The 15,336-nt window shown below is 36.6% G+C and overlaps 1 protein-coding gene across 2 annotated transcripts in view; it reads left to right on the top strand.

Annotated features, from left to right (window-relative positions):
* Positions 1-15,336, top strand: part of DMD (dystrophin) — a 2,163,935-nt gene that overhangs the window by 1,006,908 nt on the left and 1,141,691 nt on the right. For both annotated transcript variants that reach the window (XM_065915496.1, XM_065915495.1), the window contains one exon: positions 9,834-9,981. In XM_065915496.1, the coding sequence (XP_065771568.1) occupies positions 9,834-9,981 (148 nt within the window). The remainder of the gene's footprint in view (positions 1-9,833; positions 9,982-15,336) is intronic.

Genomic DNA, 15,336 nt, shown 5'->3' with positions numbered 1-15,336 from the left:
TTTAGAAATCTAAAGAATTTTAAGATTCCTTTAAAAATTTTTAGAGATAACCTGAAGTGTTTGTGAATCCTTACAGGTAATGACATCAGCATTGATCTAACTTTATCATTATTATTTTTAAGTTATTAATGTAGTGTTCTTTGATATAAGGTGAATTCTATCAATATTACTCTAATCTGAGACACCCCTCTTAAAAAAGTCATAGTCCTTAAGTAAATGTTCATCTTCAGAGTTAAATTAGACCTTGGCAAGTTTGTATAAAGTGTATTAATTTTTTAGAATGGCGTTGAGCTAGATTATCTGTATTTAAAAGTCATTCTTTGTTTTCTGTTAATAAAAGCTACATTTTACTGAAACTATATTGACTGATTTGAAATGGTTTATGATGTAGAGTAAGATATTTTTAAGTTCTAAATGCTGTATCAGTGTTATAAAATGTGCCAATTATTAAGTTGTTTTTAACAATAGTACTGAAATGTTATTGCTATCTATAGCTTACATGTTTGTAAGCTTATAAGCAAATGTTATTGCTTATCTATAGTATACATTCATTCTTGTCAAAGTGCTGTGTAATGCAGGCAGTATTATCCTAGCTTTATTTATGGTATACCTAGATGCAAAGAGGTAAAATGGTGTACCCAAGCCTTCATGGCTCCTAAATGGAACTAAAAAGAGCCAAAGCAAATTACTCATAAACTCTTTTATTAATTCATTTAAAAATGTAATAAGCACTTATTATGTGCCAGGAACTTTACTTAGGACTAGGAATTCAAAAGTCAATGAGGTGTATTCCTTTCTCTAAAAGGCCCAGAGTCTGATGGGAAATACAGCTCTGTAAATACATAATTAGAACATGAAGTAGTATATTAATAGAGGTTTTTATGCAGTGAGAAGAGTTTGGCTTAGGCAGTAGCTAATTTCAGGGGAGACAGTCCTCACAGAATAAAATGATGTGGCAAAAGGGTGACATTCTAAGATAAAGCAAAAGGCCCAGGTTAAAAGGACAGTAGGGGAAAGGTTGGATTGTTATGGAAGTTTTTGAGATATTTAGTGTTTGAAAGTGTATTATATACACCGTGGCTTATGTAAATATCTGTGAACATTCATGTTGAAACCAAAGAGGAAGAAGAGATAGCGATGTAGACATAAGTTAAAGAGAGGTCAGAAACTGACTATAGGGAAAAGTGAGTTGGGACATCATGGGGAAACATTGTTAGAGGATTTCAAGAAAGGCTATGGAAGCGGGGATGGAGGGAAGAAGTTAAATTGAAGAGTCATTTCTGGTTTAGAATGTATAGGGTATAGAAATCAGCATGATGAGAAAGAAAGAGAGGAGTAAAGGATGATCTCAACATTTCTAGCATGGAAATCCTTAACTAAAATTAAAAGACTTAGAAGAGAAAATAAGGATTTATAAACAAGTCATGTTTGAGGTTCACATGGGATGTTCTGATGAGGATAAAAAAAAAACAGCTAAATACAGCGCTCAGGTGAGGGTTAGAACCTGGGGCTATGTGCTAATCAGTTTATACAGGAAGGGTCGGTGAAGTACAGCCTGTGGGTCAAATCCTGCCCAACACCTGTTTTTGTAAATAGAGTTTTTATTGGGATCTAGCCAAACCCATTTATGGCTGGTGCTGGGTTACAGTGGCAGAGCTCAATAGTTGTAAGAAAGGTTACATGGCCAACGAGGCATACATTTTTTTTTCATTTATTTTTATTACTTGGAGGCTAATTACTTTACAATATTGTAGTGGGTTTTGCCATGTGTTTACATGTATTCCCCATCCCGATCCTCCCTCCCACCTCCCTCTCTACCCAATCCCTCTGGGTCTTCCCAATGCACCAGGCCCGAAGCTGTGGTACATATTCACCATGGAATATTACTCAGCCATTAAAAAGAATTCATTTGAATCAGTTCTAATGAGATAGATGAAACTGGAGCCCATTATACAGAGTGAAGTAAGCCAGAATGATAAAGAACATTACAGCATACTAACACATATATATGGGATTTAGAAAGATGGTAATGATAACCCTATATGCAAAACAGAAAAAGAGACACAGATGTACAGAGGCATACATTATTTATTTTCAAGTACTTTATAAAGTTTGCCAACCCCTGCTGTAGATATTAGTTGAACCTTTAAGATTCAGTGCCATTGTATAAGGAAATACCCAGAGAGGAGATCTAGATCCAAAGGGTTCACCTGTAATAACTAGGTGAACTAGATTTTGTTTTGTTTTTTGAGGGAAAAAATATCCCCATTTCCTTTAAGCAATGCCAAAGAGTCCCCTGTAATTGGAAAGGGTCACTTTTAGAGTCGATGTCTTAAAGAGTTCAAATAAGGTTTGTCTATTCTGTTTGTTCACATGGCAATCAATGGAAATATTATGAGAAATAGTTGAAATAGAATGGGTGGAATTTCAGCAGTGAAGACTGGGAGTAGAGACCAGATAATGGGTTCTTAAACTCCAGTATTATAAGCACTGTGAGAAACAAACTCAAAGAACTACTCCAAACTGGTGAAGCCTGAGAATCAGACTCATAACCCAGAGAGAATGAAACATAAAATAAACTGGGTGTTTCAAAATTATATGTCAATCCAGAGCTGTAAAAATGCTAGCAGTGGATATATTGAATCCAATAAAACTGAATGAGAAAACTTACTTTAAAACACTGTATTTGTTTATTTCTTTGCCTAACTCTATCAATATTTCATATTATGAAAGTTTTATTTACAATGAGAGAATCCGCAATGGCTCAGTGGGAAAGAACCAACTTGCAATGCAGGAGGTGAGGGTTTGATCCCTGGGTCGGGAAGATCCCCTGGAGGAGGAAATGGTGACCCACTCCAGTATTCTTGCCTGAGAAATCCCATGGAAAGAGCAGCTTGGCGGACAACAGTCCATGGGGTCGCAAGGCATCAGACACAACTGAGCTACTGAGCACAATAACTAGCAGAGTTGGGGGGAAGGTGTGTGAAGTAGGACAGAAGCTTACTTTTCACAGTGCACACTTCTTTTATTTTTCCACTGTACACCATTATTTTGTTCTGTTTGTATGCCTTACAAATTAAAATAGAATCCCCTGCTGAGAAATATATTCTATTTCACACTACATACAAAAATATAATGCTAGAGGATTATACATCCGAATGGGAAAAAGCAAACTAACGAAACTTTCATAACAAAGTAAAGGAGTGTATGTAAATAAATTTTGGATAATGGAGAATTTCTTAAATAGATGTATAAAGTACTAATCATAACATAATAAGCTGAACTATGTTGTATATTAATAACTTCTGGATACCAAAAGACAACATTCAGAGAGTGAAAATGAAAGTCACAGAGTGTGAAAAAATATTTGGAACACACATATAACTAATATAATGTGTGTATCCATAATCATGAAGAAGTCCTATAAGTCTTTAAGAACAATCTGAAAGAAAACTGGCAGAAGTTCTTGAAATGTGAGAAGGGGCACAAAGAAGAATTCTGAGCTGCAGACAGTGTTTTATATCTTGATCTGGATGCTGTTCATAGAATGACCAGTTTTAATAAATAATGAATGTGATTTTTCAATTATTTATTTATTTTTGAATGTGCTGGGTCTTCATTCCTGAATGGGGTTTTTTTCCTCTAGTTGTGGCGAGGGATGGCTACTCTCTAGTTGAAATGAGTGCATGGGCTTCTGGTTGCAGTGACTTCTCTTGTTGTGGAGTTCGGGCTCTCGGGCATGCAGGCTTCAGTAGTTGTGGTTCCCAGGCTTTAGAGCACAGGCTCAGTTTCATGGTGCACAGGCTTTGTTGCTCCACGGCATGTGGGATCTTCCCGGACCAGGGTTTGAACCCATGTCTCTTGCATTGTTAGGTGGATTCTTTACCACTGAACCACTAGAGAAGACCACAGGTGTGTTTTCTGTTTCACAGTAACACAAGACATGTGCCGTCTTCACAAAATAAGAAATACAAATGACCAATAAACATGGACAAACTTGAACGAACTTATTGGCCAACCCAGTATTTCATTTCAGTTCAGTCGCTCAGTCGTGTCCAACTCTGCAACCCCATGAATCACAGCACACCAGTCCTTCTTGTCCATCACCAACTCCCGGAGTTTACTCAAACTCATGTCCATCGAGTTGGTGATGCCATCCAGCCACCTCATCCTCTGTCTTCCCCTTCTCCTCCTGCCCCCAATCCCTCCCAGCATCAGGGTCTTTTCCAATGAGTCAACTCTTCACATGAGGTGGCCAAAGTAGTGGAGTTTCAGCTTCAGCATCAGTCCTTCCAGTGAACACCCAGGACTGATCTCCTTTAGGATGGACTGGTTGGATCTCCTTGCAGTCCAAGGGATTCTCAAGAGTCTTCTCCAACACCACAGTTCAAAAGCATCATTTTTTCAGCACTCAGCTTTCTTCGCAGTCCAACTCTCACATCCATACATGACCACTGGAAAAACCATAACCTTGACTAGATGGACCTTTGTTGGCAAAGTAATGTCTCTGCTTTTTAATATGCTGTCTAGGTTGGTCATAACTTTCCTTCCAAGGAGTAAGCATCTTTTAATTTCATGGCTGCAGTCACCATCTGCAGTGATTTTGGAGCCCCAAAAAATAAAGTCTGCCACTGTTTCCCCATCTATCTGCCATGAAGTGATGGGACCAGATGCCATGATCTTAGTTTTCTGAATGTTAAGCTTTAAGCCAACTTTTTCACTCTCCTCTTTCACTTTCATCAAGAGGCTTTTTAGTTCCTCTTCACTTTCTGCCATAAGGGTGGTGTCATCTGCATGACTTAGATTTTATTAAATAATTGGATTACTGGGGAAGATGGGATCAGGGGTGGGGGCGTGGGAAGGTGAGTAAGGTACTATGGTTTGGGGCAAATGACTGATTTAACTTATATTTATCAGCTCCTCTAATTTGGACCATGAGACTTTAGCCAAGATCCCTCCCACTCACCTAATCAAAGATGAAATATGTAGGAGGCAGTACTTAGCAGCCCAGTGCTGAGTTTGCAGACCTTAAGTATAAAGCCACAATGGATTATGTCAGAAGGCTACTAGGGTGTTATTTATTTAAATCTATTTCACAGAATTCAGCACCACCTTAATGGCCTGAAAGTGTTAAAGTATGTCCCAAAGTACCTAAATTACTCCCTAAATGTAATTTATGCTTGAGAATAATCTGACTAACTTGATTTAGAACAGCAGGAAATAAGTTATGCTGCACATAAATGAAGCAGCAGTGTAATTTTAAATACCGCTTGCATAGTGAATGAGAATTTTAATATTTGCAAAATTTTAAAAATCACTTGATTTATTATCCATATGTTTATAGTGACATTTTTTGTCCTTTATTTAGGCAGGTCTACATTTCCTCTTGCTGTCAGGAAGAAAAAATGCAACAACTTTTTTTCCCCCCTCTAGTAATAATACAGAGAGTAAAACTTACACTTATTTCCTTGAATGCTATTTGTAATATCTTTATGTGTTTCCTGTTGTCGCTGCATTTTCCCTCAGTCATGGATGTCCAGTTAATGGAATGAGAGAAATTTAGAGAGTATAGTGAGTGACTAGAGATTAAATTTATAAATGTGGCATTGTAAAACTAGCAAAATTTATATCTGTTCATTCAGGATGTTCCTTAAATGGGAAAGAGTTTAATTTTATAAGTAGGCATTGTAAAAAATGAAATTTTGAACAGTAAATTCAAGAATGAATTTACACTTGGCTGTTAACAACACATGTTAAAATGCTAGAAAGTATGTTTAAAATTTTTATGTGATGCTTGAAATGGAGTTTAAAATATTATGACTCACATTAAATGTCATCACATGTAAAGTGCATGCTTTTATTCTTTAATATTTTGTTTGAATAGAGTTACTAATTTTAACATTAATTTTAATAATAAAATTAAATCAACTTTACTGTTTTCAAATTTTTAGCAGTTGCAAACTATTGAATGCTCTATATTCAGGTATTTACGAAGTGACAGTATAAGTGTTGCTGTGGCCAAAAAGTTCATTTGGATATTTCTGAGCGATGTTCAGGAAAACCCGGATATCCTTTTTGGCCAACCTAATGGTTCATGTGAAGTCTTTAGTATGCAAAGATTCAGCTTGCAGGAGTTGAGTGAAAGTGGAGTAAAGGGAAAGAGGGCATTTCAGGAATACTGGACTAATGTACACAGTCACGAAATCCTAAGACAGTAGGGCATGGGGGGAAGGGGAGACTGCAGAGAGTCCTTGGTGGCGGGCAGCTTCATCCTGCCCCACTTTTGTGGACCAGGAACACAAATGGAAGTAGAGAAGCCTGAGTGTTTCCCTTATGTCCGTATCCCCAACTTTGTCTTGCGGCCCTAAGAGGTACCATGATCAACTGTGTGGGCCCTGATGGTTTTCTTCTCTTGGAGAAACTAGATGATTAGATCAACTGTGAAGAGGCAGAGGGGTTGGGTGGGAGGGGACTTTGTGGAATCTTCTGGAAGATGGTCACTGCCAGTGCAGTGAGTGGTGGAGGGACACATCTGCAGCAGCCTCCAAGAAGAGTATTTATAGCCCAGATGTTGAAGAAATAATCACCTTCCAGTAAATAAAAGCATTGGCAAGGCAAGAGGGTAAATCTGGTGGTTGGGTAAAAGAAGAAAGCAAAGAAAGAAGCGGACTGATGGCTGTTACAGGGGTGGAAAATGACCAAATGACAACTCCTCTGTGGTCGGGTTAGCCTCGGTCTGGTTCTCAAACTATAGTGTATAAAGATGGAGATGGCAGTTGTTAGCATGTGAGATTGCCTTTTAAAAAGTATTATGCTTAGTGAAGTAAGTCACACAGAGAAAGATGTTATCTATGTTAGCACTCTATGTTCTCTCTTATATGTGGAATCTAAAAAATTAAAAGCAAAGAATGTATGTAAAAAAATAGAAACAGAATTTCAGATTCAAAGAATATACTAGTGGCTACCAGTGGGGAGACCAAAGAGGGAGGGGCAAAATAAGGATATGGCACTGAGACACAAACTACTATGTAAAATTTAAATAAACGACAAGGATATAGTGTACAGCAGAGGGAATACAGCCATTATTTAAAAGACAGCCATAACGTTAAATGGAGAATAGTCACTATTGTATACCTGAAACTGATATGATATTGTAAATCACCTGTACTTTCAATTTAAAATAAATTTTACTTATTGTACTTTTCTGAATATTCAAAGTTTGAAGAGTGTATTGCAGGAAAACTTAACAATATTAAAAAAATATATGTATATATATATAATGAAAATTAAAATCAACTATAGCCTCACCAAGATGATACAATGCCAACTATGACTCACTGTATTTTAGATTCTCATTTAACAGCTCTCTGACTCCAGTGATTCAAGTTCCCGTTAAGACATACGCAATGTACAATTCTTTTTTTTTTTTTCCCTTTTAAAGAATTTTTTTTCATTTATTTTTATTAGTTGGAGGCTAATTACTTTACAATATTGTAGTGGGTTTTGTCATACATTGACATGAATCAGCCATGGATTTACATGTATTCCCCATCCCGATCCCCCTCCCACCTCCCTCTCCACCCGATCCCTCTGGGTCTTCCCAGTGCACCAGCCCCGAGCACTTGTCTCATGCATCCAACCTGGGCTGGTGATCTGTTTCACCCTAGATAACAATTCTTTTTTATAGGGAATACATTCTTCAGATGTATTCTTAAGGCATGTTTTTGGGTATTAGCACTGAAAATATATGAAAATCAAATTATTACTAACCATGTAAACATTTCCAAGATCATTTTGTGGCTGATGGATATAAAACATTTAATCAACTATAAAATACCATTATTTATTAAAGATATAATTATTTGGTAAATTTCTTTTTACTGGAAGGATGATTGCTTTATAATACTGCATCAGTTTCTGCCACACAGCAGGAATCAGCCATAGGTGTACATATGTCCCCTCCCTCTTGAACTTCCCTGACACCTCCCACCCTTTCCCACCCCTCTAACTTGTTGCAGAGCCCAGGTTTAAGTTCCCTGAGTCATATAGCAAATTCCCATTGGCTGTCTCTTTTACATATGGTAATGTATATGTTCTCCATTTGTCCCACTCTCTCCTTCCTCCCCACCTGCCTTGTTCATAAGTCTGTTCTCTATGTCTGCATCTCCATTCTTTATAAGCTAGTGATAGAGACTATCTCTTTTGGCTATCATTAGCTGCCTTTTTATGCTACCAAAATACTGTTTTAGATATTTTTAAGGTGAAAAATACAGTTAATCATTAAATGTAATACCCGATAGAATGCATGATAGAGTACATGTAGATATATAATTAAATATAGGAAGAAAATAAGAAAAATAGAAAATAAAAGCCTTACAACTATCACTTTGAATTGTTTAATTTGGTGAAAATTCATCTTGTAAAAAGGAAATCCCAGAAAATTTAATGTAAGGTGCTAAAAGACACCACTGGAACCAGAGAGATCTGAGTTAGAATTCCAGGTCTGCCATTTAATATCTACTTACCTTTTGGTAACTTACTCAGCATCTCACCTTTCTCCAGTGAAAAATGGGAATAATAATTGTTATGTTGCAGAGGGTGTTGCAGGAGTTAATGGAATGGGATATGTAAATCCACAGATCCCAGTGCTTGGTTTATAATGTGAATTCCATTCCTTTCCTAGTAAAACAATAGGGAATTGTGACATTATTTGGATTCTAAAATTACTTAAATTTCCTAAGGGGAGGTAGAGATCTGAGAAGATCCTCAAGATATTCAAAACTAATCCATTGCATCTTAAGAATAGATCTCAGAGAACTGTACAGACAGCTGTACTGTGAGGTCACTCAATAGGCAGGAACTTTCAGGATGGCTTTTGTTTCATGCTGGCAAATGCCTGTTTGGACAGGCCCTGGCAGACCCAGTAGATCATGAGCCCCATAAGATTTTAAAACTTGCACTATATAGTATTTTTCAACTTGACAGTACATTAGAATCACCTGGGTGCTTTTAAAAATACCAATGTCAGGATCCCACCTCCAAAGATATTGGTGTAATTGGTCTAGATTGGGGACCCAAAATCAGTGTTTTATTGCTATTTTTTATTTTATAATGCCCTATGTGATTTTTATGTGCAAGTCTCTCAGAGTAAACATAAAGCCTTGACTCATATAATTTCTGGTTCAGTCTCTTCTGTGACCAGAAATGACCAAATATTTCCTTCTCAATATTCTTTTCTTGTGAGATGTTGATACATTACCTTTCACAAAATTCCTTCAGCATTGCAATTTAAAATGCTAGTGGATACAGTGGAACTAGAAGGAGAAAGAAAGACTAGTATACCAGTTAATTGGTGGATTTCTTACATCTAAGCCAATGTAGAGGTTACAGCTGTCATCCTGAATGCTTGAAGATCTTAATGAGCAGACACTTTTAGTTCAAGATATGACTGAAATTGACAGACTTTATGAGCTAATTTTTGATCCAAAAAATCTTTTGAAATTTAGTATCTAGTTTCAAAATAATTTATTAGATATTAATGTACTTTTAAATTTCTGAAGTTTTATTAAAAATTAAGTATTCTCATAGGGAAGAAAACACTAATATTCCATAATAATTGTCTCTATTTTTGTCTCAGTCACAAAGTGTATTCATTTTAAAGGGAAATATCAAATATTTTAATTCAGTATTAATTATGTATTAATTATGTTAACTGAAACTGACATATAGAAATGTGAGAAACTATCAAAGTAATATCTTTATTAATGTAATAACATATATTCTATGTCCATATAATCCATTTATTTTTCTTGATCCCTATTTTTTATTTCTAGGCAATTTGACAGATCTGTTGAAAAATGGCGGCGGTTTCATTATGATATGAAGATATTTAATCAATGGCTAACAGAAGCTGAACACTTTCTTAAAAAGACACAAATTCCTGAGAACTGGGAACATGCCAAATATAAATGGTATCTTAAGGTAAGTTTGTGAAATCTCTTTTTTTCAGACTGTTTTTATCTCCACCACAATATCACAACTGCTTAACTTCTTTAAGTTCAAGTTGTGAAGGATGATGGAAATTTATAATTCCCTGACTTTTGTTGTCAGCACCGCGCATGCTAGAACTCGTCATGATGATCATTTTGTAACGTTTTGTGTCAGGATGAGAGTCTAGACATAACTGGTTTATCTGATGAACTGCAAAGTGTAATTGAATCTTGGATTTAGAGAAGCATCTTACAGCAGGGTGTCCTGTGGCTGTAGGGCTGTGTGTGTTTTTGCCTTATGTTGGATTTTGTCCAGGAGGAGAACTTGTGGTATACTTAGCAATAATGTAGTCACTAGAAATATTCATCATTATAAAATTACAGTTCTGTTTCCCTAAAGACAGTCTGTGGTGTTGTAGCAATATTTCTATATATTCTATTGACAGAATGCCTTCTGAGATAGGCCAGAGGCCAAAACAATACAGAGTTAATTGGCAATACTTATTGACTGTTTTATGGGTTTTGTTAATGGAAATGCAACATATGGATTATAACATCATACAGTTTAATTTCAACTGGCTGTGTCTTTTGATTATGCAGATAAAGTGGATTGTGGAGGTTATAATTTAGGTTATAAAGTATATGGCTTTAGTATAAGAAATACTGGGTTCACTGCACCAAATCTTAAGTACTTTTGCAATATTTTTTATTTCAAATTGTTCAGGTAGGAATTTTCAGTCAAGGAGATTTGAACTGTGGCCAGTTTGTGAATGCCAGAAAATATTGATTAAGACAGATGAAAGCAAAGAAAAGGGTAATACATTAAATAGTCTAGGCATTTCAAAATGCTGGTTTCATAAAAGTAATATCATTTTCAACTTAACAATTCTCCATTTTCAAATATTTTTTGCATAGAAAAGATGCCTTCTGATATTAAGAAAGTAACCATTTATACACCCCTATATATGTATAAGCTATGTAAATGTAGAAAATGAATATTGTCAAATTTTGTGTAATTATGTGTATATCAATCAAATCTTTATACTCATCAGCATTACCATTGCAGATAGAGAAAATTCATCAATTTCTTATCTGACATCATACAGAAAATATATTTTTAATAGCACTAAAGTGAATTTTGAGCCAATGTAGCATCACCAGGTCTCTGACTTAAAGAAAGAAATATAAGGTGTTCTTGGGGAGATTTATAAACCTCTTGCCGTTTTGAAAGATGTCCATCACAAGGTAGTTATACATATTAATCTGTTTTGTTATAAAAATAATATATACTCATTATAAAAAATCAAACAATGTAGAGGTGTATTGTAGGTAAATATATACCCACCTTCTACTCCACAGAGAGTTGTTGTTTTGATATGGATATTGGTATATATTTCAGCTTGTCATCTCACTCAACAATAGATACAGAAGGTTTATTAGGGAGTATTCTTGGGAATTGGGCAATTGGTTTATGATATTCCTGGGTATAATTTTCTTCATGTTTCTTATCCATGTGATCTGTTAAGCTTCTTGGATCTGTGTGTTCATAGTTTCAATCAAATTTAGAAATTTTAAAGGTGTTACTTAAAAATAATATTTTTCTGCTCCTTGCCCTTTCCAGGGACTCTGATAACATATATTAGGCCACTCACTGATGTTCTGCTCTTTTTATTTTCAGTCTTATTTTCTCTGTAATTCATTTTAAATAATCCCTATTGTCAAATGGACCAATGTATTATTTTAGCTTATCTAGGCTGTGGTTTATCTCATCTAGTGTGTAATTTTAACCTCAGACATTGTTGTCTTGTGTGATTCAATACATTGCTGAAGTGTGATTTGAGAATTTTAACATTTTCCATGTTAATATCTTAACAGACCTCAACATTCAATCTTTACCTTCTGGAAAATATAGAATACAGTTACAATAACAGTTATAATGTTTCTTGTCTACCAGTACTATCATCTCTGTCTATTTTGGGTCAATTCCGTTTATTTTATCTTCTTTCTATGAGTGTTATTTTCCTGCTTCTTTGGATGACTGGTAATTTTTGATTGGATACCAGATGTGAATTTTAACTTGTTGAGTGCTTGATACATTTGTGCAGATAAATATTGTTGACCTTTGTACTGAAACATAGTTATGTTTGCTTGGAAATACTTTGATCTTTGGAGTGTATTACTCGTATACTTTGAGTTTTGAGCAGAACAACCTAAAATCTAGGGCTAAATTTTCCCCACTACTGAGGCAAAACTTGTCTGAATTCTCGCTCTGATGTTCTTGTATAATGTTTTCCACTGTGTCTGGCAGAAACAAGTGTTCTCCCAGCCATATGTGAGCTCTGGTGATTGTTTGCTTTAATTGTTGTGTATAGTTCTTTCCCTTGAAGTTGGTAGTTTCTTGTTGTAGGGCTTCCCTGGTAGCTCAATTGGTAAAGAATCCACCTGCAATGCAGGAGACCCTGGTTTGATTCCTGGGTCCAGAAGATCTCCTGGAAAAGGGATAGGCTACCTTCTCCAGTATTCTTGGGCTTCCCTTGTGGCTCAGTTGGTAAAGAATCTGCCTGCAATCCTGGAGACCTGGATTTGATCACTGGGTTGGAAAGATCCCCTGGAGAAGGGAAAGTCTACCCACTCCAGTATTCCGGCCTAGATAATTCCATGGACTATATAGTCCATGGATTTGCAAAGAGTTGGACACAACTAAGTGACTTTCACTTTCATTCTCACTTGTCATGGGAAATGGTTAGGATTTAACTGGAAACAGGAAGGGTGGTCTGCAGATCTCCAAAGTTTATTCTCTGTATATCTGTCCCTCTCTGATGCTCTGCCCTGTGACTCTAGCCACTTTGGTTTCCTTCGATACCCAGCTCCATCTCCTCATCTAAAGAAGACCCCGTGGTTTTCTGCCCTTGTCCTTTGTCATAGCTTGGAACTCTATTCATAGAGTAAGCTGGGGTGACTGTAGGGCTCACCTCATTTGTTCTCATTTGTTTCTAATTTCTCAGAGATGACTGATTTTAATGACCCAGTGTCCAGTGTCTTTTAAAAAGCACTGTTTCATACATTTTGTTGATTTTTTAAAATGTTTAGCCAAAAAGTTAAATCCAGTCTAGGCCAGAGGCAGAAGTCCAAAACAATTTTAATGTCATTTGATATTTTATTATGTTTGCTTCTATACAGCCTTGCAGGCGTGCCTGCTAAGTTGCTTCAGTCGTGTCCAACTCTTTGTGACCGTATGGACTGTAGCCCTCCAGGCTCCTCTGTCCATGTAATTCTCCAGGCAAGAATACTGGAGTGGGTTGCCATGCCCTCCTCCAAGGGATCTTTCTGACCCAGGCACCCAACCTGGGTCTCCTGCATTGCTGGCAGATTCTTTACCACTGAGCCACCGGGGAAGCCCTCTATACAATCTTAAAGCTATTCAATATATAATCATTTTAATTGCCTTGAGAATGACTAGAGGTCTCTACTTCTTAACACTGGGATTTAGATGTAAGTGAACATTTCATCAGAACTTTGTTTCCTTTAATTGGATAATTTTTTTAAACTATTTTATTTAGTCTGTTTTTTTACTCATTCATTGGTGGCTCAGACAGTAAAGAATCTGCATGCAATATGGGAGTACTTGGTTCGATCCCTGGGTTGGGAAGATCCTCTGGAGGAGGGCATAGCAACCCACTCCAGTATTCTTGCCTGGAGAATCCCCGTGGACAGAGGAGCCTGGTGGACTATAGTCCATGTGGTCAAAAAGAGTTGGACACGGTTGAGCAACTAAGCATAGCACATAGCACATACATAAAGTATGAAAGGAACTTCTTTTATACTTGGAAAAAGTTTTTTTAGCTAAGGAACTGTGAATGATAACACAAATCTTCAAAACAGTTACAGTGTCCTTTCCACCTCCCCCTGTGATTAAGAAGGTCCAAAATCATGCATATGCACTTGTGTATACCTGCATAGACACACATGTGATAAGAAACCTGAGGTTATCTTTCTAGTCTCTTAAGTCTCAGAAAAGGGCCCAGAAAGACACTATCAGGCATCTCCATTGAGAAGACAAGTGAAATCTGGTAATTTCAGCTCTCTTGGTTATTATCATTATTGATTAACTAACAATGTTGTTGTTGTTTAGCCTCTCAGTCATGTCCTACTCTTTTGTGACCCCATGGACTGTAACCCACCAGGCTCCTTTGTTCATGGGATTCTCCAGGCAAGAATGCTGGAGTGGGTTGACACTACTCAATGGTGTCTTCCTGACCCAGGGTTTGAACCTGCATCTCCTGCATTGGCAGGCAGATTCTTTATCACTGAGCCACCAGGGAAGTCCAACAATGAATAAGAGGATCTAAATCTTTGATGAGGAATTACTTTAGGAAACAAAATGTAGATGCTACAGGTTGGCAGCAGGTAGATTTGTTGCCTTGAACTTGTAATGGTTACTTTGAGGACTATCAGCCAAGTAGGCCATGTACTAAACAAATATTTACAAGGGTACACTGATGTTTGAAACCTCATCTGTATGGGTTTCAGCAAATGTGTCTGTGCTATGCTTAGTCGCTCAATTGTGTCCGACTCTTTGCGACCCCATGGACTGCAGCCCGCCAGGCTCCTTTGTCCATGTAATTCTCCAGGCAAGAATACTGGAGTGGGTTGCCCTGCCCTCCTCCAGGGGATCTTCCTGATCCAGGCATCGAACCCAGGTCTCCCCCATTGTAGGTGGATTCTTTACCATCTGAGCCACCAGGGAAGCCCATATATCATGTCTATATAGGAAATAAAATAATAAATCATCGCACGTTATGAGCTTGTCTGTATATACTTCTACTAAGTTGTGTTTTATTTCTGTATTTAACTTAAAAAAGATAAATCCTACTGACGTTTGGTGTTATTATTCAAAATAAAGTTGCTACCAATAGTGTAAGTAAAAGATTGCCTGGCTCCATGCAACTCAGCTATTTTTCCCCATCACAACTGAATGATAAAATTAAGTATATTAATTAATATTTTTCAAGATATTCTAAAAATGTCATGCAGCATGGGAAATTTTTTAAAAATATCACATTTTTATTGAGAAAATATCAATCATGTGATATGCCACTAAAATTGGTCTGTTAATAAGCTCACTTAGTTATTTGTGTATGTCTTAAATATTCATTCAACAAGCAGTGATTGAGTGCATATACAGAATTTTATCATCCACAAAATAGTGACATGCCACATTAGCTTATAGTAGAAGTTCTGAGGATTAGCTTAGAAGTTGGAAGCCATATTCAAAAAGTGTGGCTTCAAATTCCAGCTCCTTTAACAGCTACAGAGTCCTATGAAGTGTCTTAAGTCTCTACATCTT

Source organism: Muntiacus reevesi, chromosome X (assembly GCF_963930625.1).
Source record: "Muntiacus reevesi chromosome X, mMunRee1.1, whole genome shotgun sequence".
Taxonomy (NCBI): Eukaryota; Metazoa; Chordata; class Mammalia; order Artiodactyla; family Cervidae; genus Muntiacus; species Muntiacus reevesi.
This window is presented reverse-complemented; position numbering and strand designations above follow the sequence as displayed.